The sequence below is a fragment of the Coptis chinensis genome, chromosome 4, assembly GCF_015680905.1.
Source record: "Coptis chinensis isolate HL-2020 chromosome 4, ASM1568090v1, whole genome shotgun sequence".
In the NCBI taxonomy this organism is placed as follows: domain Eukaryota; kingdom Viridiplantae; phylum Streptophyta; class Magnoliopsida; order Ranunculales; family Ranunculaceae; genus Coptis; species Coptis chinensis.
Genome location: NC_141459.1, coordinates 95,673,082 through 95,698,906, shown reverse-complemented (window position 1 = coordinate 95,698,906; position 25,825 = coordinate 95,673,082). Strand labels below are relative to the sequence as shown.

The window sequence follows — 25,825 nt, the reverse complement described above, 5'->3', positions numbered from 1 at the left end:
CATTATCTCATCCGTATTTGTATCCTCTCTCACCTCCTCGAAATAATGGTTTTCTGCTAACAACTCATGCAATCTCTGCATTTGCGAGCGATCGTTCATATCCAATGTCCTCACCTTGTGCCTGACATTGTAAACTTGACATATGCTAGATAGGTTATCAGGAAACCTATGTCTGATGGACTTCAAAACTTCTTTAGGCTTAACTCCATTTTGAGTCATCTCTAACAAAAACTCGAATTGTGGAACAGTCAGACGAGTAGCAAATATATGTTCTTCAAGGGTTTTCGCCAATGGATGGTTGTGAACACCATTAAGAACGACAATTTTCCAACTATCGACAGTGCCGCGTTGGAAAATATATCTTAACTTAAATGGACATCCACGTATCTTGGTTCCCGTATTTCTCTTATTAGCTTTCTCTGCTTTTTTGTGTGAACGATACACGCCCGACCTCTCGCAAGCTAAATCCAGCCTTGGTACTCGGTTCCCGTTAGCATTCTACGACTTCCCAATTACCACAACCACATTACATTGTTTTCCCTGAGCAGTTGCCCAACCAATTACGTCATTACGTGTATGAAATACCTAAAGATATGAAAGAAAACAACAATCAATAAACTAATATAATTTCATTTAGAAAATAAAAACAAGTGAAAACAATGCCTACTATGTACCTCTTCCGTAGTAAATATTTTGGTTGTATCCATTGAAAGCGGTTGAACATCATCCATGTCATTCGAGTTTCCAGAGTTCTCGAAACACACCGAAGGATCCTAAATGAAGAACAGTTGTTAATTGATGTTTGGCTATGTACCAAATGCCTTTCTATGTTCAAATCATAAAACAAAACTTCATATCCCAAACGACATGGATACACCATTTGGACTGAGTCGTTTGGGACTTAGTCCAAACGGTGTGGCCACACCGGTGTGGCCACACGGGTAAAGAGGCCAAAAACGAACTTCATATTTTTCAAAGTTCAAATCCTAAACGACATGGCCACACCGTTTGACATTGAGTCCTAAGCGGTGTGGCCATGTCGTTGGGACTTAGTCCATGCGGTGTGGCCACACCGGTCAAGAGGCCAAAAAATAGAATTTCATATTTTTCAAAGTTTAAATCCCAAACGACATAACCACACCGTTTGGGTAATAAAGTCCCAAACGGTGCTTGGAAAACACCTTTTTATTTTTTTTTTTTCGTTGGGACTAAGTCATCTTATCCAAACGGTGTGGCCACACCTAAAAAAAGTTTTTTTTTCAAAGTCCAAATCCCAAACGACATGGCCACATCATTTGGGACTCAGTCCAAACGGTGTGGCCAGACCATTTGGTGTGCAATACAAACGACCTAGCCGGGTTGTTTAAGCCTTCGAATTTTCTCTATACACCCCTGTACACATGAATAATTACTACATTAATAATTACTACATGCATAATTACTACATGTATAATTACTACATGCATAATTATGTTTAATTTAGATTTACCTTATTCTTATTAAATGCATCATCATCCATTCTTCTATTTTCTTCACTTTGAACTTGTTCTACATTTTCTTCTTGAATGGGGTCATGATGCATTATATTTTCTTCTTCATCTTCATGTTCTAAAATGGGGTTGGCCTGGGGTCTTCCATTATTGTTTAGTGTTAGTGTTAATTTTCTTTAGGGTTTAAGGGTTTAAGGTTTTTGATGGTGGAAGAGAAGAGAATAGAAGAGAAGAAATGATGGGTTTTAAAAAAGGTTGCTAAGATAACAAAGTCAAATTCACTTTAGTTTGGGAGGAATATAGCCATAACACAAAACAACTTTGGGGCTAAATGATGAAATGACATTTGTAATATTTTTTTTTTTTTGGATCTTTGGTTATAAGCCAACACAATATATGGGTCCCAAGTGAAGAACAAACACCTTTTTTATTTTTATTTTTTTGACACGACTTGTTAATCAGTTTGATCACATTACATATATGTAAGTCATTCATCTTGATTAAGAAACACAAGTTCGAGCAAAATAGTATTTGTCTTTATGCAATAACCTTGGATATAAACCTAAAAAAAAAAATACTGGACTTCTTCATTGGTTTTTATCCAGCCGCTCGAGGGGGCCACATTGTTGATAATTAACTTGCTTCTTGGATGATGTTGAATGGAATTTTAACATCAAACTTTTAACGATTAACTTTGTTTTCTTATCAAAAAAATTGCTCATACAATAAAAAAATTTGTGAGCTTTGTGGAAATATATATATAATTTTTTTTTTTTTTTTTTTTTTTTCTAAACAAGTTGAAATTTTATTGATAACAAGTTTTACAAATAATTAAGACAAGGGTGTGTAAACAATAAATGAAAAAATAAAGGAGAAATAGAAAAGAAAAAAAAAAACTTTAATAATATTTTCATTTCCATTTTCCTTTCCTCACTTCCATTTTTTTTTTTTTTTTTGGCAAATTTGTTTTAAATGAGATCAATAACTCTTTGATGCTGGTAGAGTTCAATCTCCAGACCTCTGGTATCATCACCCAAATGTTTTACCGACTTTGCTAATCGGCACCTGCCTCACTTCAATGCTTAGCGATTCAATTCTCACACAATTTTATTTCTCACTATAATTCTATTTTAATCTCATTCTCAAACACTCCTTTTTTCTTTTTCTTTTTTCCTTTTCTTAATTAAGCAAACAAAAACACCCTATATAAACTTTTTTTTTTATTGACAAATTTGTTTTGATGCTGTTGGGGTAAGCCCCAGATCTCTGGCATCATCACCCAAGTGTTTTACCAACTTTGCTAGTTGACACCTGCCACCCTATATAAGCATCAGTTTTCAAATTGATTATTATCCACTATGCATCTAAAGATGATATAATTGACGAGGCTAAGAACTGCTAGTGAGTAATGAACTGGCCTGGTGACTGGTGGGAGACAAGATTATACTATTTTGTGTCATTTTTTTTTATTCAATCGAATTTAAAATTAATTACACGTATACTCCTAGGCATAGTACAAAATATCAGGATACAGATATATTTACCATAGAGATTTCGGAATGTATCATCGATATATCATACTCTTTGGGACATTTAACATATGATGATTGGTAAAAATTGACATTTTCACAATACTTTCTGTAAATATCAATATTCTCAAGAGAGGTGAAACTTGAAACTTTGAAAGACATAGAATTAAATATATTAACATATTCAAATATAGTTTCTTCAAAAGGAAAAGGAAAGATCCAAACTGACCGCGCAAATGTAAAATGAAGCAAAAACTTTGCAAAATTTGCATCAATCCATCAAAAGAAGCCCAAATTTGTATCCCATTTCGATATAATCAATCAAGTTCCTACCGCATCATTTATAAGAGTTCAAGTGTATAATACATGTATATATAAAGATAGAGAAAATAAAAATACACCTATGATAAAGTTTGTGATAATTTTTGAGAGAGAGAGAAATAGAAGAAGAAGCCAGCATAGTGTAGATATAGTTTTTGTTGGATTTGAGAGAAGAGTATGTTGCCTTCTCTCACTACTTTCTTTCTCACATTTCACAAGATATGTATTCAAGATATGTATTGTCACTTTCTCTTTTGAAAAAATCAATTTCTCTTTCTCTCTCATACAAGGAAAATGATATTTTCAATTTATCGACTAAATGTAAATTTATCGTGATATATCGCGACAAATTGGAGATATTTATTTTTGAAAATATCTTGGTATCCTACACATTTTCTATTATACCATATATATTTGTTATGTTGTAAACAATGACAACTATTATTAATATTTACTAACATAATATCATGAATTTTTGACTTCTGAATTTTTGCAGTCAAACGTTTAAAACGCGTATTAATTAAACACCGCATAATTATCATATTACAAATTTTTGACCAAATATTTGACTGTACTGTTTTTTTGAATCACCGAATAATTCACAAATTATTTCTATACTGAATTTTTGTATTGAATTGGTAACAAGGCTACTAGATAGCTTCAAACATTAACCCAACTAGTTCATTCTGTTATTAGTTTACGAATGGGATTTGAAACCAGTGTTTGAAGTTTTGCTTGAGCAATCAAATCAATGAAGGAGCTGAGTAACCGGTTAACCAATCAAAGATCATATGATTGCATGTCTGATTTTAAGTTATGGAAACTAATATAGTCAATGTACTGATTATGTTGCAATTTGCATGCCATAGATTTTATTTCCGGAAGACTTTTAAATGTTACCCTAGACACATGTACTTCCCAACCGATCTGACTTTGCAGTTTGCACTTCTTTCTTTATTTTTCTTTTTATTATTTTTTTTCCACGTTCATGTTGTAGGATGAATCTTTCTACTGAATGTCTACTTTCACATTTATGTTTCACTACAAATGTCCGTGCAACTTGAATGGAAATCACACTGTGCAACCTGAATGTTGCTGCTCAGTTGCTGGTCTGCCAATTTAGCTAAGGTTTAAATTCGTGACTGAGAGCAACTGCAAGCTCATTAAATTTGTGTTAAGTTTAATTACTGCCTAGATACAAACCCTACCACATCTGGGTCTTTCACTTTTTGAGAATAGGCCTCAACAAATAACGAACAATGGTTAACAATAGCTCTGATGGGTGTTGTCGTAATAGGAAGTCACTAGATATATCACCTTGCTTTAGTTGTAATCACGTGAAACGACAATCTTATCCCCAAAGTCAGCTTGACAAGATGGCATTATGTTGGAACTAGACTCGAATTAGGATTCGAATTTTCTTTTGTCGAAAGATCAATAACAGCAAAACTAGATAACTACTTTGATTTTACAAATTAATCTTTTTTTTCCCGATAGAATACAAATTAATCAATTAAAGCACAAACATTTCATTCATTCCATTGTAGGCATTGGGCTCAAGTTTACCATTCTTGTATTGCATTTGTGAGAGGGCTTGTGTGTAAATGTCTCCAAGGGGTCAATGGGCAAAGGCTGCCCAAATTTTGATGTTTCTCTTTGTTGACAAAAAAGCAAATATAGTACAGATATCATGTCTCACATGTTTTGCATTATCCATGTGAATAAAGCATTAAGGTCTACATATAGCTTAGTTTGGTTTTTCTTCAAAGGAAAGATTCCAGTTGATCAATTCATTGGATTTTGCTTAATTTGGTAGAAAAATAATTGTGATAGAGACTAAAAAAGTACCACAGCATCATTAAATGGCACCAAACCGTGCCTAAATCATAAACATGGTTTTTACTCCATTTGGTAGAAAAACATGAATGGTAAAAGAAATTGCAGGAGCATTCAAATGTATTTTTCGTACCATTCGAGATTAGACACATTTGACAGGTGATCCCATCCAATCACTCTGTTTCTTTTGGCTTGACAAGGAATAGCCAATAGGTATGTAGCTCTTAGCTGTTAAAGCAATTTTGCTTTTGATTCTGAAATTGCAGTTCCTATATTTGATAGTTACTGACTTATTGTAGACTTTGTAGTCTTCTAGAGTTAGCACCTGAAGGTTAATGAGAATCAAAATGATTGTTGTAAGACAGTAAGAGTGACACACTCACTGACTCACAAGTCAGGGAGTCACAACACACAAGAAACTAAAAATTTAAACAGTGCTTACAAAGTTACAATATGCCGTGGAATATATTACAAACTGATTAAGCTGTGGATAATCGAAGATTAAATTAGTTCGGTAACAAAAAAAACAGAAACCGATATTCACATGAGTTTATGAGTTTATGTTGTACCCTTTTTAGTTACAAGTCTATAGCACTGTAATTGGCTGGGGAATTCTAGCCAGCATCCCTGGTAGGATATATACAGGTTTATGTGGGGAGTGCCGAGTGTCAAACGATATACTCCTCACAGGAGCAAGGCAGGTCAATGTGCCTGTGTTTGGAGCCCATTTTGAATGGAGTGCTGGGTGGGGGTATTTGATGAAGAATGAACACATTAATGGCCTGTTTGTTTTTTTTTAGTACTTATAAGTAGGGCTGTTCAACAAAACACTGGAACCGTTAAATCAAACCAAACACGGTTCCTAGTATTTCTAGTTCGGTTTATGGTTCCAAAAATTAAGAACTAGTGGGTTAAGTTCGGTCTTTGGTTTGTGGGTTTTGGTTCGTAGTGAAAACCGAAACCAAACCATATAATAATTTTGAGTATTCTATAAATAGTAAACAACCAAACATAAAGCCTATTTTTTGTCAAAAATTCTATATGAACAAATAACTTTGAACAAATAATTGTAAACAAATTGACGTGGTAATGTAACATTCATGTTGTAGTGGGAGTTGAGTGAGATATGATAGTGCAACACCCATGTTGCAGAGGTAAATAGTGAGATTTGATAGTGCAACATTCATGTTGCAGAGTTAGATTTGATAGTGCATGTTGTAGAGATAAATAGTGCGATTTGACAGTGCAACATCCATATTACAGTGAGATTTGATAGTGTTTGCAGAGATAAACAGTGTAACATAGCAATGAGAGTTGACACTACAACATCCATGTGGCAATGGTAATTGACACTGCAACATGAATGTTGCACTGCCATGTCAGTTTGTTCACAATAGTTTGTTCAAAGTTGTTTGTCCATATAGAATAACTCTTTTTTTGTTGGATGGCTATATTAAGCTTAATGAATGTTTATCTTATCACTTTAGATATATTAACATATTGAATAAATGAATGTTTATCTTGAAATCAAACTTTTAGATATATTAACATATTGAATAAACTATAGACACGATCTCTTTATATAGAAATGTGAAATCAAATCCTTTGTCAGTATTTGCTTAAATTTTAATTTAGTCCATGAGTTTCAATTGTTTGTGATTGGTATCAATTGGCTCAATATTAATTGGATATGGAACTTGACAACATGCCTAATAGCTAACCCAAACCAAATAACATAACCGAAACTGAATAGTTAAGTTAGTTCAGTTTTATATCGGGTTTTTCTTAACAATAGTTTGGTTTTGAAAATGGGATATAACTGACAAGAGGGTTTGGTTTGCGGTTTCTATAGGAACCGTAGGAACTTGACCATGAACACTCCTACTCATAAGTGCTTATTACTTATAAGTGTTTGCTACTTATAAGTTTGTTAAAGGGCATTTGGCAACTCTACTTGCAATCATTTTTTAAGGGTCATGTTACTGCCGGACTCTATATTGTGTTGGACAGACCCCAAAAACAAAAACAATTATTACAAATGTGTTATTGGCCCCAAAAGTTGTTTTGTGTTGGGCACCCAAACCAACGTAAATTTCATTTGTTGGCAACCTTTTCAGCCTTTTTCTTCTCTTCTCTTCCACCATCTTAAACCTTAAACCATAAAGAAAACTATATCGTAATACTAATACTAAATACTAGGGCTGAATATGGTTGAATGAGAAAATTCGAACACCCTAGGCTTAAACGACTCGGCTAGGTCGTTCGTTGTGCACACCAAACGGTCACACACAAACGGTCGAGTCCAAAACGATGTGTCCATGTAATCGTTTGGGATTTGAACTTAGAAAAAACGATGTATCCATGAAGTAAGTCCCAAACACACCGTTTGGAGTAAGTCCCAAACGATATGGCCACACCATATGGACTAACCACTACCCACGCGGTCATGTTCTGTTAGTGTGCCCAATATTTTCTCCTTTTTTATTGGTCTCATAGCCCTCCCCCAACCACGTGTACTTTCCATGTATAATGAGTATAAGGACCCTAATTTAAATAAGTCCACGTCTCCACTCTCCAAACTTCCTTTCTTAGGTAAATTTTATAACACAATGGTTGCCAAATTAACTACTAGACTCCTTTGTTTTGAAAGTCCATAGACACAATATCCAAACGACATAAGTTACTTTTGGTTGAAATTTCTGTAGCTGTGTTGCCAAATACGCCCCCAGATTTTGTTACTTAAACTTTTAGCCGCACTTACAATATCTTCAACGGTGCTTTATAATCCTACGGTGGGCATCTCAAATATTCTACACCAACCCATGTTTTATATCAAGTGGACAACCCATCACACTCTATTTTGGGGGTTCAAATATAGAGATTGATTTGTCTTATGAAGTGCCACTCTATACCAGTTGCCCATGTTATCCATATGTGCCCTCCAGCCCATATTTGCTACATGTGCAAATAACAAATTTAATTATTTTTTTGAATAATTTCTAAAATTCAATGATAGTGTTTATTTGATAAATTTTAATATTAAACAATATCATAGAGTGTGATGCATTGGTGTAGATAATTTTTCATACTTCAAAGGGAATTGGATTTTCTATGGACGTTTTTACCATTTCCATGGATTTTCAGTACATTAGACAAAAATACCCCTAACTTCCACTCTTTCCATATTTTCATATAAAATGATACTTAGGTATATTTTTGTCTAATGTACTGAAAATCCATGGAAGTGGTAAAAATGTCAGTGGGAAATTGTGTTCCCTAGTTCAAATAACATTATCTTTTAAATGGATGATGTCATTTTATACTATAAATCAAGTTACTGCATTGAAGATGCTCTTACAAGTAGCAAAATATCCCAAAATAAGAACCTAGCACTTGTAAATGGTTGAAAAACAAACACCTAAAAAAAAATATGGTCCACTACTTACAAGTAAGTCGCATGAGTGATATTGGACACACCCATAAAAACACTCTCGTACCTTATAACTAACTAAAGTTTTTGTCATACCCAAACAATCGCCTCAATCCAATAATATCTCCCAAATTAATTTGGGGTATTTCTAAAAAAATAAATAAATAAATAAAAAAAAAAAAAAACACCTTCTTTTCAGCAATCTTATTCTTTTTCCATTCGTCAAAATTTGATTTCGATTTTTTTCCCCTTCATCCTCATTAGGTTGGTATTCATTACTTTGGCATGGTTGATTCAAGTTAAAAATGGGTACTTGCATATTTATTACTATTAGTGAGAGAAATGTTGCTAAAGAAGAGGTTATTTGAGAAGAAATCAATATCATTTTTTTAATAGAAAAATAAGAATATATTTTTGTTCATTTTCAATTATAAGTGAAAATTTTAGAATATCTACGGTTAAGTATGGGTGAGCTTGGACACACCCATAAAACCACTCCCATACCCCATAACTAACTAAAGTTTTTGCAATACCCCAATAACTGTTTCAATCCAATAATATCTCCCAAATTCATTGTGGGTATTTTCAATATGGTAAAAAAACAAACAAACAAACAACACACGGCCTTGTAATCTTGCACTTCAGAATTCAAAATAATTAGTTGTTGACTTGTAATCTTGCTTATTGGTGAGAGAAATGTTGTTAGAGAGCGATGTAAATTATTGGAGAAGAATTCAATAACATTTTTTATTATATTTTAAAGAAAGAAAAATAAGTAAATGACTTGTTTTGTCTTGGGTACGCTTAATAAAAAAAATGGTAATTTAGAATCCTAAATATGTCTTAAATATTATTTATTTATTTTAAAGTTGGGTTATTTGAGTGTTTTTATGGGTGTGTCCAAGATCACCCTTAAGTATTGGGTCCTTAATATATTCTAATAAATGAATTGTTTTGTTTTGAGTAGGCCTAATAAAAAAAAAATAGAAACATAAATGTGTCTAAAACAATTTTATTTATTTATTTTAAAATTAGGTTTTTATGGGTGTGTCCAAAATCACCCAAATAGCAAAGTAGTAAAAACAAACACCCCTAAGATATGTTTGACGACAAGGTAACAAATTTCATGATGGCTTGAAACTGGGTCCTAAAATGATTCCTTTGTTCACGTCCTGAGTAAAGAAAATGTGGGTTTAAAACTCAGGCTTGTGGCAAGTAAAGTCCTGAGTAAAGTCAGACATTACCAACTAAGATAGCTAAGCTAACACCTGCAAAATACCTGAACCTGGTTTTGTTTTTGCTGTGAGCCTGTGAGGCACCCCCTCCCCTGCTTGAGTAGGCTCGTATTCACTTTTCGTGCTCGAGTGACTGAGTCCCAGCACTGGACTACAGTCTTTATCCCCATAATTTCAGCAGCAGCCAGGGACTTGCTCTGGGATAGTAGCTCAAAAGGGCGTTTTCTTCAATTAACCATTTTCGTTTTATACTAGATCATTGGAAATTTTCATTTGGCTAATATTTAGTATTTGTATATTAGTATATATCAACCAATCAAAGGGGTCTCTAAAGTAAAAGAACTAAGGCCAATCAATATGTGGCACCTCGCTTTGCAAATTGCATCTTATTGAACCTAAGTTCTAAACAGCAAATTCCAATAACCTTTGCCAAAACCACAATCTAGCAAACACAATAGTAAAAGTCTATGTACTTGATGCAGTTTGAGTCTGAATTTCATATACTTAATGGTGCAAACCTACATTCAACAAAAATAAAGACGGACTCTTCGTAAACACTAGACTTTTCCATTCATATGTTCAACTGCTGCTCCTTTTCCAGCATCGGCTTGAATCTGAATAACAGCTTGCTGCAACATTCATATGCAGGAATATAAGGTTATCTACTAAGACAATAATTGAACACTATATCACAAACATTTGACTACTTCACCTGAATGCAGGACAAAGTATACTGAACATCGCTATCTGAAATCTGGTGGTGAAGGACAATCCTTAAGCTGAAACAGTAAAACCAGTTACAGTGAGGCGGTGAGGCCCTTTAGAGTTGGAGGGAAGGAGCGACTATATCTCAAATTATTTAAGAAAAAACAGAGAAAAAAGATCATTTAAAATGGTATGAAACAGTTCTCCGAGCTAAATGGTTAAGGAATTATCAAGTTCTGCAATGCCAACCAAGGCTGCAGTGGTTTAGGAAGTCAATAAATATTCAACCAAAAGAAAATATATTGTACAACAAATTAGCAAGTGAATTTCACGAGTTCTTATTGCAAAAGAGGTTTGGAGTTCCTTGACAGGCAATATTTCTATATACATGACAAAGTTAGAAGACATTCTATATCAAAAACCTGGAAACGTACACTGAAGTCAAATTTCTTCTATTCAGACATAAAAATGATGCTTTGGGTTGCAGAAACTATTAACATATGCTAACAACTTCAAGATGTGCAAATACATTCCCTCTGCATCCTGACATTATAACCAGGATTTATGTAGTCTTGTGTGTTTAAGAGTTCAGGATGGCTTGGGATTTGTTTAGACTAGTTCTAAAATTCTAATATGAAACCTGAGTAAAACCAATTAGCAATAAAATACAATAAGAAACTTAAACACACCTGGATGAGCATATTGGCATTATCAGAATACCATGTTCTTCCAAAACCTCACAGAGCTTGCTTACTATAATGTTTGAGCCTTTTAGTGCATCACAAAAAACCTGCACAATAAAGCATAAGTAAACTTGTTACTCCATGTAATGCAATCCTCTGGATAATGGAGCATATAGCCCTTGACTAAAGACAGTTCACTGACTGAATGAACCAAACAATGCAGCATAGACACAAACGCATTGTAATTATTTTTTGGTGAAATAGATATAATATTTAAATTCGGAACTAGAGAAGCTAACCATATTTGTCTGTACTGAAGCAGCATCCACTTTGAGTCCTTTGATTTCATTCAGTCCATCTGCATAAAACCAAGTACGATTGATTCAATTCACTTCATCCATCAAGTTTAAAACTGATGGAAATCACAATCGATAACATCTCTACTAGATACTAAGTAGCTTTTAGCAATATACATTGCTAATGAATAATGAGACCAGCCAAGGGAATAACGGCGTGATGCCAGAGGTAGCATCAATATATAAGAAAACATAGACAACCTGCTATAATTTTTGCTTTCCTGTGATCCCCCTCGAGCTTGCAGACACTCTCTTGCAATGCAACAAAAGCTGCAGCGCATAAGATCCCCACTTGCCTCATTCCACCACCTAATGTTTTCCTCAGTCTTCTAGCCTGAAATTGAAACAAATAAGTTGCTATCAACTCTCTGAAAAGAATACCAGCTACTGTTTATCAAGTTTTATTTATACCTTGCTAATGAAACTCTTAGAACCTACAATGACGGATCCAACTGGAGCACCAAGACCTTTTGATAGACACACCTGGCTCACGAATTTCATAAAGAAGTAAACATGCAGAGAATGAGTTTCAACCGTACGGAAGCTAGTCACGATGATAATTTAAATATTTAAATTCAATGTTACATGGACACGCCATATTTTAAAAATAATCCATGTCGGATACGTATCCACGTGTCCGTGGACGAAGGACACATATTGTATGTGATATACCTCAATTTTTTATATTTCACCGTGTCAGACATTTGTATCCATGTCAATGTAACTTAGGTTAAATTTACACGCAGAGAAGAATTGTATATTATAATCATAATATACTCCCCATGTTTCCATGGACCAAGTTGAACTTTTCTGATTCTGATGTGAAATAAACAGAGCAAGTGCTTGGTCCAAATTCTTTGAAGCACCAAATATTTGAGAGAAAATTTCAAAACATTTTAAAGCAAATAGGAGATGGGGATAGACCGAGTTCAAAAGACAAGATAATTGATTATTATTAAAAAAAATCATACCGAAACTGAATCAGCAGCTTGAACAAGCCTATGTACTGGAACTCCAAGGGCCTAACAAGCCAACAAACTTAGATTAAAACCGTGAAAAAGGGCATGTATATCGGTATTATATAAATATAGCAATAGTATCGGCAACTACAGGGACGTGCTACAAGTCCTTTTTATTCAGTTCCTTCTTCATATACTGAGGAATATTGTAGGCTTCTAAATTATTGGTTGATAGTTGATACAGAATGTGTGAGGGGTCTGGTTGTGCTGTTACATACGATTTCAATGTAAATGACATCACTATGGATGGAAAACTTATTCAGTTTCTAGCAACAACTAAGCTACATCATGTATCGAACAACTGAGAAAATTGAACCTCGGAATAATAGGACCGTGCATATGAAGCAAAAGTATTTAGCGGCAGAAAAAAGACCAACGCAAACCAGGCAGAGCTTACACGATTTGGCAAGGCACCAGCCCAACTGGTAAGTAGAGTTGTCAATTTCACTACCTCGAAATCAGCATTACAACACGGTGATTTTTATCCTGTACATCCACCTACGTGGCTACGTGTACTCTAGTCTGACTCTGACTTAACTACACAAAGTATCAGCATTAGACATTTGTATCCTTTATACAGACATATAAGCAATTTAGTATTTGAAAATATAATACCGTCGCAGACACTATTCCTTGCAAGAGACAACACACCTCTACAATTGGCATTGATGTGCATGTTGAGAAACCATACTGTAATAACACAAATTGTGGGGAAAGCCTCAAAATGAGACTGTCTGAGTGTCTGACAAAATAAATGAGTTGGTTTAAACATGCAAAACAAAGGCTAACAAAGCATTTGCGAGAGAGTACTTTGGATTAGAGACATCTCTCCAACACTAAAGATAGAGCTCTATATAGAATTGAATGAAGAAAAACCTTCATGAATCCAACCCACATACACATACACATTGTTACTTTTCAGCTTTTTGTCTTTTCATTTTTGGTCGAAAAATCTAAGGAACTATATTATCATAACCACATACACATTGTTACTTACCACTGATGCATTAAATATGCGTGCTCCATCTATGTGAAGCTTCAGGCCATGTTTTTTCGCTACCTCTCCAACTTGATCGGTATACTCAACAGAGAGGCATCTTCCACCACAACTGTATATACAGTAATGGTTAAAATCAGTAATAAGAAAATAAATTAACAAACCAGCAAAAATCGCAAGGGAGCTTCTATTCTCCATTCGTAAATTAATCAGATCATTTCATGAGGAAGCGTACATTATGAGAAGTTCAACTAGTATAAAATGCCCAACAGAAAATTATGAAACCAACTAGTATAAAATAATTTTCAGCTACAGATGAGAATGCCACAAAAACCAGTTGTCTAGTAGTTTCCATTAAAGTTGAGAAATGCCACAAAACCAGTTTTCAGCCATGTCAGAAGAAGAAGGGGTTAATTTGAAGAATGTGTTCATTCAGGATGTTTTCAAATGACCATATGATGTGGGTAAGAATTATCAGAACAAGTTATTAGTCTTATCATCACTGAAACCCATGTATTAGTGATTACTTTCAGCCTAAGTTACATTGACACGAACACGTGTGTCCGTATCCGACACGGATACAAAGTGTCTGACATGGCGAGATATCAAAAATTGAGGTATATTACATGCAATATGTGTCCATGTGTGTGCGACACGGGGATACGTATCCGACACAAATTATTTTTGAAATATGGCGTGTCGGTGTAACATAACTTTCAGCATATTTTATAAGGTATTGTTCTGCCTCTAAAACAATGACACATTTAGTTTTGCTTAAAAGAAGACAGAGAATCCATTTTCTACGTATTGAGCTCTGTGATTTTATAGTTGGAGGCAAGCCCATAGGGCTGTACATGGTTCCAAACTTGTAGTGGGAAGTGGGTAAATTTTCAGTACTTCTTTTAGGTGCAAAATAAGTAAATAGTTCCCCTTAAAATTCAGGTAGCATGTACTTACAGGAAGTCGAGTTAAAATGGTAAGGCCTTGGATCACAGACCATAAAATACGTAGTGAAACTATGTCATCAAAGAGATGAGATGACCAACATTCTGGAGGTTGCAACCCTCCTTCCAGTGTACTGTATTTTCAATTATGGAACTCCATTTTCTCAAGTGTTTTTGAGCAGTTGAGCACCAATTTAAGCCTGTGGAAGGCACTAAAAAACACGGGGGGGGGGGTTGTAGCTGATCTGGCATTCCAATAGAATTAAGATGAAAGAACTGTCCCTTGTGCAAGGTGATGTAGTACAAGTTAATAAGATGAAAGGAATGTCTCTTAATTAGTGGGAACCTAGCAAGCAGAAGAATAATTAAAGAAGTTGTGCATGATCTAATCAGCATCAAAAGCTAAAACAAACCAACCTTACGTAGGATTAAAATAGTGACAACAAGGTGCACATGACGTAATTGGCAGCACAAACTAAATTGCAGGCATGAAAGCAAAAGTGTCCTTACTTGGCATGTGTATTCTCCAAGCAGATAAGCCTAGTAGTTGGAAAGTAAAGCTCCCCAAGAGGATCTCTAATTGCATCTTCAATCAAAGCTATATCCATTGTTCCATCGGAATTATTCTTCACAGTTTTTGCGTGTACATTCCCAATGGTAGAAATGCCTCCATTTTCATAAATATGAATATGCGAATTATCTCCGAGAATGACTTCACTTCCTCTTACCTCACAGTGCACAAGCACACTAATGAGATTACCCATAGTGCCTGAAGGAACAAATAAAGCAGCTTCCTTGCCCATGATCCTAGCCATCTCCGCTTCAAAACGGTTGGCAGTTGGATCCGAGCCTAAAACATCGTCATCGACATCAGCATTTGCCATTGCAGCCCGCATTGCCACAGTTGGTTTCGTGACTGTGTCTGATCGAAGGTCCACAGTTCTGGTTACCATTTTAGCTGAAACGTAGAAATCAAATTGTATCGTTTGGTACTAATCAATATTTGGAAGAAGACTATTATAATTCAAATAATAAATTAAAAACCCTTCAACTAAAGATTATGAACTGTACTGTGACCACTTAGTCCAACTCCAACACTAAATTTAGCCTTTTTTTCCAATCAAACTATGAAATCTAACAAAACAACAAACATGGACTGTATTTTATCAAACAATGAATCCTAAACAAATTTGGCAGTCTCAAAAACTGAAAGAGGTCGACTCAATTCCTGCCTAGAACTACGAACTGACCATCTTAACCCTGTAAAAAATCATGCAATAGTTATACAAAAGGGCATTTTGATCATTTCTGGGGGTTGTTATGGTCATAAAACAACAAACATCCATGAATTCTTCAACATCAAGCGAGTTTCGTAACAGACCCACACATTAAAACACAGAGAGAGAAATAATTAAAATATGTTGCATTTTGTACCTGTTTGTTCTTTCTCTGCTTCTACCCAGAAGAACAGTCTTAAAAAACCAAATCCCTACAACAATTGCTCTGATTCCTATTGAGAGAAGAAATGCAGAAACCACCCAACACTTAAAAATTCAGTCTTTAACTGAACTAACCGAAATTCACTCCTTTTAAGTTGACAGAAACAAGACCCAAACTCCTTTTTTTTCTCACGAAAGTTCACTCATAATCTTCCAAAAGCACACCTAAAAGTGGGTAGCATAAAAACAAGAAAAACTGCACTACACTTTCAGATTCTTCTACCAGAAATACCAACTTCTTTGGCAAATAAATGGACAACACAAATTAGCCTAGAGAATCAAGTTCCACCACAAATAAGACACGTTTTGATCTTTTGATATTAATGTTAAAAGATGGTGACATGCATGCATCACCAGAATATTCAAGTGGGGTGATGAATCAACTAGTACTTTTCAGGAAAAAAAAAGCAACTTTTTCACAACTTTTTATAGTACATTTGTAAGCTTTTTAGTGGCGTTTGGATAACTACTACAAAAAGTTGTTTCTATTACAATCTTTGTGTCTTTTATTTGGAAAGATGGTCAGTTTTTGCTTCTTGTTTGGATTTAATTGAGTAGAATGAAGTTGGAATTGGTTGGAAAGAAAACATCAATTTGGTATTCTCACTCAGCTTCGTTTGAAAACTGAAAAAGTTCACGTTCATGTACCTGAATATCTTTGTTACAGTCAGACTAGTCCATTCAGGCATTCAGCATTTTTCAGCTTTCTGTATAGTATAGGATATTAGGTAGAATACTGCCAACCTAGTCAGGTATGAGTGTGTGACATGGATAGAGTTGTGAAGATCAGGCTGGGCATGGATAAGGTTAAACCTGCCCATAGTGTGGGGGAAATGGCCGATGATGCCATGTCACGCGGTGTTGTGCAATTGAGGCGTTCGCAATTTCATGGGCATTGTTTGTGGACAAGGGAATTATACTAGTATACTGAGAAATGGGGGGAGAGTAATCAAATTCCATTAAGGGGGCAAACAAAGAGGGAGAGGAACATCATTGCATATTATGCGAAAAGAAAGATGTGGAATTATTGCTGTAGAAGGTGAGAACATGAGAGAGGAACAGCAACATTGAGATGGCAATCCAAAAAATCGGGATAAATGATTATTATGTCCAACAAACAAAATGAAACGCAAAAAGGATGACTAACAGTAATCTGTTCAATGACCAAAGCCATATCAATGAATGCTCTGTTCAAAAGTTCTGCAAATGAATGCTTTATGTTCCATATTACAGAGCACTTGTTCACATTCGAGTAGCATCAGTATAACTGTACAATGTCTTACAGACTATTTGGCTAAAATTGCTACACATAACAGAAAATAATACAAAATACAAAATACGTAATCAGTACTTCTTGTTGTCTGTAAACTTGCTGCCGCCAAGTGATCAAGGATATAGTCCTTGTGATCTTATGAAGTATGTCTCACATTTATACAAATATATATATATATTACTCTCTCCCCCTCCCACACCCCCCAAACCTTCCCTCTCCCCAGCTCGTTTAGATTAAGTCTGGGTGTCTGACTCGTGAAACAACTCATTTTAGCTCGTTTAGGTAAATATGCATCATGCATCGATATAACTATATAAACTACACAGCATAGAGCCTTATAACCTGTTTTATCTTGGCACGGCAAACCGGGCAACCCCACTCCTTAGCTTTGATTCCGTTCAAGCAAGACATGCATCCAGCCATATGACCACATGGGACACATGCCCCCTCAACAGGAGCATCCAGACATATCACACATGATGAAGAAGCACCTCCATCTTCTTTTGTCTGGCTTGTTCTTGAATCTTTATTATCCATATTTGGCATAGTCCAGTCAACAGGGCTGAAATCAATTGAGGGATATTGAATTGGGCCATCATCTGCACCCTCAGGAACAGGAGGAGCTGATGGGACTGAAGCTGTTTGAGGAGTTGCATGGGTTAATGGAACAGAAGTACTATTGTTCTGATTGCTTCTTGAACCAGTTTCAGACATACCCCACCCATTTTGGACATTTTCAGATTGATTATTTAACCATCCTCCACAACTCTCTTTTGACGAAAATGCAGATCCTCCAATGGGCCCCGAACCATGATGACTGCTAGTATTTGCAGAGTTGCCAAGACTAACTGAAGTTGTTCCAGGGGCTGAAATGTTTTGCTCAGTACGGTTGCTACTGGATTCAGTTTCAGAGGTACCCCATCCGTTGTAAGCTTCTTCAGCTGGCTCATCTAGCCATCCACTGCTACTCGCCTCTGAAGGTGCTGCTCCCTCCGCTGAAAGCCAACCATTGTGACTGGAAATATCTGCAGAGCTTCCCCATCCAATTGCATTGCTAACTTCAGGACTTGAATGAGAATCCATAATCTGTGGCATCTCCTCCCTAGCTAACAAAAGGGAAGCATTCACTGCCATGGCTAATTCTACATCATCTCCATTTGGTGGTGGCATTGTCGGAGGAACAACTGATGTATGGGCATTAGTTAGCACTGTGGGATGCATTACCTGTGATATTGAACGAGTCAAACATCTGATATTACCCTTCATCGATAAACTATCCAAGTGCATCAGTGGAAAAGCAGAGCACAGTAAGAAAAGAGGGCCTACTCAGAGTAATTGTAGCTCATTATTTATTCTATTAATCAGGAAATAGAGCCATTTTGAGATGGTATAGATACTTTCAGATAACAATACCGTGTTCATTTCGGTAAAACATAGCATGGCTCAAAGGCATCAAAAATCTGATCTCATTTAAAAACCTTTCAAAAAAAAAAAAAAATCAGTTCATTTTTAGACGTTATCATCTATAAATAACATTGATGGAAAAGCTTTTAATAGTCAAAACACAACCTATTCACACAGGATAAACTCCAATTTTGCTGGAAAAAATTCCCAAGGGCCACATTCTGGTCTTATAAGGAAAGTCTTTGGGAAGATCATGAAGGATGAGAAATCCAAGAATATATAACTACTACATTATCATACTGTTAACAATGAATTAAGGGCTATTTAGACCTCCCCACCCCGATTATTCATTGGAATTAGGGTTCCCCCTTTTCAGAGAAATTAGACCTCCCTAGACTAACCCACCATCTAGTCAACCTAATTTTGACAGTCATCTTCGCGGATCAGGGCTGGTGAAATGTCACAACTACCTTTCGAGTAGCAAAAGTACCAAAATGACCCTTGACATCCCAAAACTAACTTTTTAATTACAATTACACCCCTAAGTTGTGGCTCATCCTACTTAACTAATTGGGCATTTGTCAGTTGTCACCATCTACATAACATTAACAACTACAATCCAACGGACACGATTAAATCAAAACATCTTCTTCCTTCATCATCTTCTTCCCACCACACATCACCGTCGCCGCAACCCAATTTCATTTAATTTAAAGCCACCATATTCAATCTCATGACAAGCTCCAAAATCACATTGAGTTTCATCCAATTCCAATTTCTAATCTTTCAAGTCACAAATAGCTCTAAGATATCTAAATCTACCTAAACAAACAAACCCACCACTACAAACAAACAAATTCATAATTTTTCACTTGAATTTGTAATAAGAGTTTGAAGCTTTGGTTGTGTTAGTGCCTTAGTGGGTATCAATGTATATATATTTAGAGAATTGGAAAATTTTCTTCGAGCTTTACCAATTGAGGAGCTTGGGTAACAGTAGTGAGGTTCTTGTGTCTTATTTAGACATTGGGGGTAGTCTAAATGTACATATAACAGTAGGGTATACATGAAACATAGAGTGTGTTTGTTATGATGGAAACACTATGGAAAGGAAAGGAAAATAAGAGTGGTTCACCTTTTCCATAGTTTTGAAGGTGTTTGTTTATCCATGGAAAGGAAATGGGATTTTCCATATGGAAACAAAATCATGGAAATGGAAAAGGTTTTGTGTCTTTAGCTAATCCCTGAAAATTTTGTGGAAAGGAAAGGAAATAGATAGCGAGGGACTTACTACTAGCACACCCAATAATACAATTATTCATTTCCATAGCTTTTGCAAACAAACATGATTATTCCTTTCCCCAATTTTTACTTTCATTTTCCCAATTTACCAAACACATACCATTTAAAATTATTTCCTTTCCATTCCATAGTGAACCACCCATTTTATTTCCTTTCATTTCCATGAGTTAAAATTTAACAAATACACCCATAATTTATGTTTTGTGCTTACTTTGCATAGGTGCGTTTGTATAGATGTGTTTGTGACCGTTAGATTAGATAGGGCGAGATGTTGACACGTGTCATCCGTTCTCAAACATGAAACTAAGTCTTAGGAAGCTAAGGTTCATTACAATACTTTTACAACCAAAAGGGTAGTTGTGACATTTCATCAGCCTTGACCACTGAGATGAAGGGCAAAGCTGGGTTAACTGGATGTCGGGTTAGCCAGGGGGGCAGGTCTAATTTCTCTGAAAATGGGGGGCCAAGTCTAATTCGAATTATTAATGGGGGTGCAGGTCTAAATAATTTGATGAAAATTGGATTTACTACTTTCAGAGTACATACTGCACAACCTAGAGACATCTGACATTGTGGAAATTATAAAAACTTGAAATTTAACCACAAGTATTTTTTAAAATGGCCAGAAACATGAACTGTTGGCAGGGTGAACCATCCTTATTGTCCAAGGTTGCTACTGGTAAGGCTATAATACAACTAAAATTTTCTTGAGTATAGTTTTGAGCATATTCGAAATTCAAAAGCGTACCTTACCTAAAAAGACAAACAAGGATCGAGAGCTGAGGGCTCTCATTTAGGGACTCCAGAACACAGCCACATTCTAGCCGCACGTCAGTACGAGTCATCATCCAAAGGCTGGGTTTTATTTTATTTCTTCTCTTTTTGTTTTGGGAAAATATAAGTAACTGAAGAAGGAAAGGAACCAAACTCCATCAAAAGGTTGAGAACTACAGCTGGGCCACTGGGATCTCGGATGTATATTTTGTTGGGAATATAGTACATAAGATGGTGAGAGCAAAATAATAAGGACTCGTCAAGACGTACCAAGCAATGTCCTTAAGGAAATATTTTGCTCCTCAAGGATGATATCCCAGATCAAAATGCTTCACGGCGACTTTCCTCCGGGACACAACGGAAAATCCCGTAAGGGTGCACTCCCAAGTACGGAATTCAAGTGAACAGCATACATTTCTCTGGCGAAAATTGAACGAAAATGTAACCTAGGATAGGATCGACAAAGTCGACGAGAGGAATGACTACGTGTTGGATACAGCACAAGCAACTCAATTCAATCAATATAAATGGAGGATGGAATGGTATAAATACATATAGGCAATTTGAACCGTCATGAACTAAAGATATGGTCGGTCCACAAGCACCAACCAATCAAATTGAAAGCTTAATTGGTGAGCTATAGCTTGCCGCCACATTTCAATTTAACTCAATGGTTTACAAGACACCAGAAACTTTAAGCTACGTTCACCGCCACCAAGGTTTAAAAAGTAAACTGACTCAACCAATAGAGCTGATCGTGTTGATTTCTTAAGCTTCTATATTTTGATATAGTAAAATGATGTATACAACATACTATCTAGTCAAATAATTTTTCATGAGATCCTACAAACAGGTTTCCTGCATCCTTTTTGCATGTCAACATGCATACGTAAAGAAAGGCCAACTTGGCGAAACACACGTACCTGAGGAATGCCTCTGCATGCATTACTTAACCACTGAAGTTGCTGCCTTTCACCCTCATCTGAAGATGCAAGCCTAAATTTTTTTTCTGCAAAGGAAGCCTAAAGTAAGAGCTTAGGTATCGCAACATGAATAACTTGACAAGATGAAGTGAATATCTCCAGTTGGTAACAGGACAAGCTTTGGAAAGTTGAGCCTCAAGGTCTTCGGCTTACTACCCACCTTCACCAGGGAAGGGGGTTTATGGGTTTAATATTAGATTTGTACCAAAAGTGTAAATAAATAATTAAAGACTTAACTTGATGAAGATGCATCTTGTTTTATACTGCAAAGTCCGCTACATTTTCTGAAGTATAACTGTAGCGCCTTGAGACAGTAAACCTCTATTCTCATTTACTTTAGCAGTCCAACTAAATAGGTAATAATTCTATCTGGGCAATTCATAATTCCAGATAAAGTTTACTGTTGACATAGCAGTTATCTTCTTTTAGATATTTTCTAGTAATACTAATCAACAAAGTTAAGCCAGCAAGGATAAATTCCTAATCCCTTCCTCTGAAAACAAGTCCAATTGCTAAAGTCATTTTTTGTTGGCCCAAAACACAATCTGTTAGCATTTATATATTTTAAAATAGATTGGGCAACCTAGGGTTTCAACCCTAGCACTCTCTTTTCTTGTTCACTTCTTCTTCTTGTCTCTCTCTTTCCTTTCCTTTCCTCTAACTAAATTCTATATTATTCACTTATAGGATCTAACTATCTAAGGAGTTGATTGCTTGTGTGTGAGTTGAGATAAGATATGGGGAATTACGAAAGTTATTAGCAAGGAGGTACCAATTACCACATCCACGTATCTCATTAATCAGCAGTGCTTCATTAAATAAAATTATGCAACTTAAAAATAAAGTGAGTTGGGTAATAGTGTATTACAGAATTATTCTTGCTTCATTGATAAGTGTCACAGAAGCCTATGGCAGATGCCTATATGTATATACAGTTCATTTAAAATATGCAAACATCACATGGTGCAAAAAAATAACTCTAAGATTGTAGCATAAATCAAGAACATACTGGTAGACTTGTCAAAAATGTTCACAACAGGAACTGGCTGGTAAAACTTGGTTCCTCAACTTTGGCCTTCCAAAGTGCAATAGTTGTACGAGGTCGAGCATCCTGTTCATTCACCAAAAGCTCGATAGAGGTGACCATCAATGATATGATAAATATTATGATTTATATTTGGTAGAAGCATAAAATAGCGCTTTCAAACATGTAAAAGTATATAATTTAGGGTGAGTTTTTTTTAAGGACAAAAAGGCTTTCATCTTGAGTTTTTTAAAGGGTCATCTTATTACAGTGACAAATTTTATATGCACAAAAGTATTACATTCAATGACACTAGATGAGGATACAAAGAATCTTAAAAGAAAAACGCAAAGTCAATTAAAGTACAGTGAGAAGGAACAAAAGGTAATATGTAGACATGGTGGAGAAAGACTATGAACATGTGGCGGAGTAAGTTTTTTTTTGTGTGTGTGTGTGCACGCACGCATATGATGTTGACATTTTCAAAAGCAGAATGACTCTTTTTTTAAAGATATTAAAAGATCACTTCACACCAGAATCAACTTTTACGAGCACTGAGTAGTTTCTATAAAACAATGCCAAGTATGATTTCCTATATGCCAGGGCCTCCAGTTCCCAGCACCCGTGATATAAGTGACTGACATCGTATGTACTTCTTCATCAGAACTAACTTTGTATGTCGAAAGAAAAAATTACATTTTACTATTTTAGAGGGGGAGCTGGAGAAGTAAACATACAAATGAAAATATAATACTGATTTCCTAAGGACTTCAATCAAAAATCAAGTACCTGCAAACTATTGTACATAGCAAGCTCCAATCTAAGAGGGTTTCTGGGCTTTCTGGGATTACGAGAACCACAAGGTAGAACCACAACCCAACTGCAAATTATATAAAAATTAATCAGTGACACCTATGGGGTCATTTACTCATTTTCAACTCAGATACTTCTATCACTAAAGAAAATGACTACAATAATGGATTTGTTGCATCGCAAGTGGAGCAACCCTAGTAAATAGTAAATAATGCTCAGGCAAACGCACCATATAAAAAAACAGATTAGAGATAAACAAGGAATAACACAAATATATAATGCATCACAAACTGACACTATACCCACATTTTTTTGGATAACAAATGAGGTGCAAATACTTCCATAAACCCTGGTCCATAGAGCTCTCGAAGCCAGCCAGAGAAAAAACAGATATGGCTCTACGACACAATCCAAATAAAAAAAGAAATTCAGCCCATCATGCAAGGGAAGTAATTTAACACTCAGCAAACACTAGAATACCTCAATTGTGCGAACAACATTGCAATGCCCCTTTACTCTAGCAACCTCGACTGGAGTCTTATGATCATCGTTCAGTGCTAAGGGATTTGCTGAAACACTCAAAAAGCAACTATTTATGAAAAACATTACAATAGAATAACAAAAGATCAAACCGATTCTTTCCTTTTTTCATAGAACACTAATGCATTTGCTGAAACAGTTTAACATCAAATCTCTGTATGTAGAATTCTTTAGTCCATATAATTTCAATAAAACAGACCTCCATGAGAGAGAAGTAACTTAACAGTCTGATCAAGGCCTTTCTTCACTGCATGGTGTAAAGCAGTCCCTGCGTGACCTCCTGAAGTAGAATAAGGAATAAATAAATAATTTATGCAAACCAAGAAATATTGTTTGTTTGCTCAATCTCACTATGGATAACCGTTTAATCTGGAAACTTTGCCCACAGAAACAGTTGTTCACTTCAAAAACAATGGCACGTCATACTTTTGGACTCCAAACTAACCATAATCACAGAAACAATCATTTACACTGTATCTCAAATTACTCTAGGACTGTATCGCTAAGAGACTGTTCATTTTGTTTAAAATCTATGCAAGGAGCATATGCCTCAACCCCCTTTCTGGGACTTGTGTCTGAGGAGAACCTCAATAAGGAAAGCAAAGTGGAAAAGAAGACCAGAAACCAACATCAATATCAAGGTAGTACTAACGATAGGTCTAGGCTGCCCGTAAAGTGAAGTAGTGACTTTTTAAGAGTTCCTCATTCAAATCCAACTATCATTAGTAGTGTTTTCCTCTTTCGTTTCTAAAATAGGTTTGGGAAACCAATTGCATGATGTACACTTCCTCTTCTTTCATCAAATACATTCATAATACTCACAATTAAAATGTTCACCAAAGCAGTCACTTAACAACATATGAATTTTCTATAATTTTACCTGGACGATAAGCGTTCACATTAGCACCGAGTTGAATGAGTGTTTTGGCAACATCATAAAGTTGAGGATTAGTACATGCAACAATCAAAGCAGTCTTCCCTTCTTTATCAAACCACTGCAACCATATATATCTACTATATAAGACAACGCATTTTAAACTAATTGCATCATAAAAAATGTATCAAAACCAATCAAGATTTAATCTTTGAGTAAAAAAAAAAATGGTGTATACCTCAAGGCTTGCACCTTCTCTATGTAAAGCTTTGATTGCTTCAATGTTTCCATCAATTACTTGCTGATACAATAATGCTTCTTTGGATTGCTGCAAACCCATTACTTCAATTTCGAATTCTAGCTCAATTTGAATCAATTAGGGCAAAAAATGATTTTGTTTTTGGTGTTATTATGTGTTTACTTGATAACCACGCAATAATAGATTAGGTCAACGCTCGAAATGAATGTGACCACGAAATGTTAGGTGGGAAAAATGAGACCACTTCCCCTGGGACCGGACTTTTAATTACTGAAAAACGCGGGATTGATATATATCACACTATCTGTGAAATATACAAATCGGCATCATATTTGAGGAAAGAGTTTTACAAAAAGATTAATACAAGTTGTAGGTAGGGCAGGGAATCGGGGTTTGACCCGAATCCAACTCGAACCGAATAGTTTGGGTTTGGGTTTGGGTCGAGTCTGTCAGGTTCAGATATATTTTTGGGTTTTTTTGAATTTTTAGTGTTATCCAATCGGGTTAGTCGGGTTTGGATATTAAATTTTGGATA

The 25,825-nt window shown here is 35.6% G+C and overlaps 2 protein-coding genes across 3 annotated transcripts; both read right to left on the bottom strand.

Annotated features, from left to right (window-relative positions):
* Positions 1–10,212: 10,212 nt before the first annotated feature.
* Positions 10,213–16,934, bottom strand: LOC147505885 (low-specificity L-threonine aldolase 1-like). Of its 2 annotated transcripts, none has more exons than XM_086558284.1 (10): positions 16,693–16,934; positions 15,056–15,503; positions 13,602–13,713; positions 12,557–12,607; positions 11,997–12,068; positions 11,787–11,919; positions 11,529–11,587; positions 11,236–11,336; positions 10,554–10,620; positions 10,213–10,470 (listed from the first exon to the last, which is right to left on the bottom strand). In XM_086558284.1, the coding sequence occupies exons 2-10, from the start codon at positions 15,496–15,498 to the stop codon at positions 10,399–10,401; spliced, it is 1,110 nt and encodes a 369-aa protein (XP_086414410.1). In that variant the 5' UTR covers positions 15,499–15,503; positions 16,693–16,934; the 3' UTR covers positions 10,213–10,398. The 2 variants fall into 2 exon arrangements, with proteins under 2 accessions (XP_086414410.1, XP_086414409.1); XM_086558283.1 differs by having other exon boundaries at positions 15,980–16,733.
* Positions 16,935–17,198: 264 nt separating this feature from the next.
* LOC147505884 (putative E3 ubiquitin-protein ligase XBAT35) lies at positions 17,199–25,521 on the bottom strand. Its single transcript, XM_086558282.1, is given in 10 exon segments — positions 17,199–18,541; positions 21,721–21,806; positions 22,790–22,840; positions 22,843–22,891; positions 23,594–23,684; positions 23,924–24,015; positions 24,098–24,186; positions 24,357–24,437; positions 25,038–25,152; positions 25,270–25,521. Coding segments are annotated over 10 exon segments (1,662 nt in total). The 5' UTR covers positions 25,372–25,521; the 3' UTR covers positions 17,199–17,635.
* Positions 25,522–25,825: the final 304 nt, after the last annotated feature.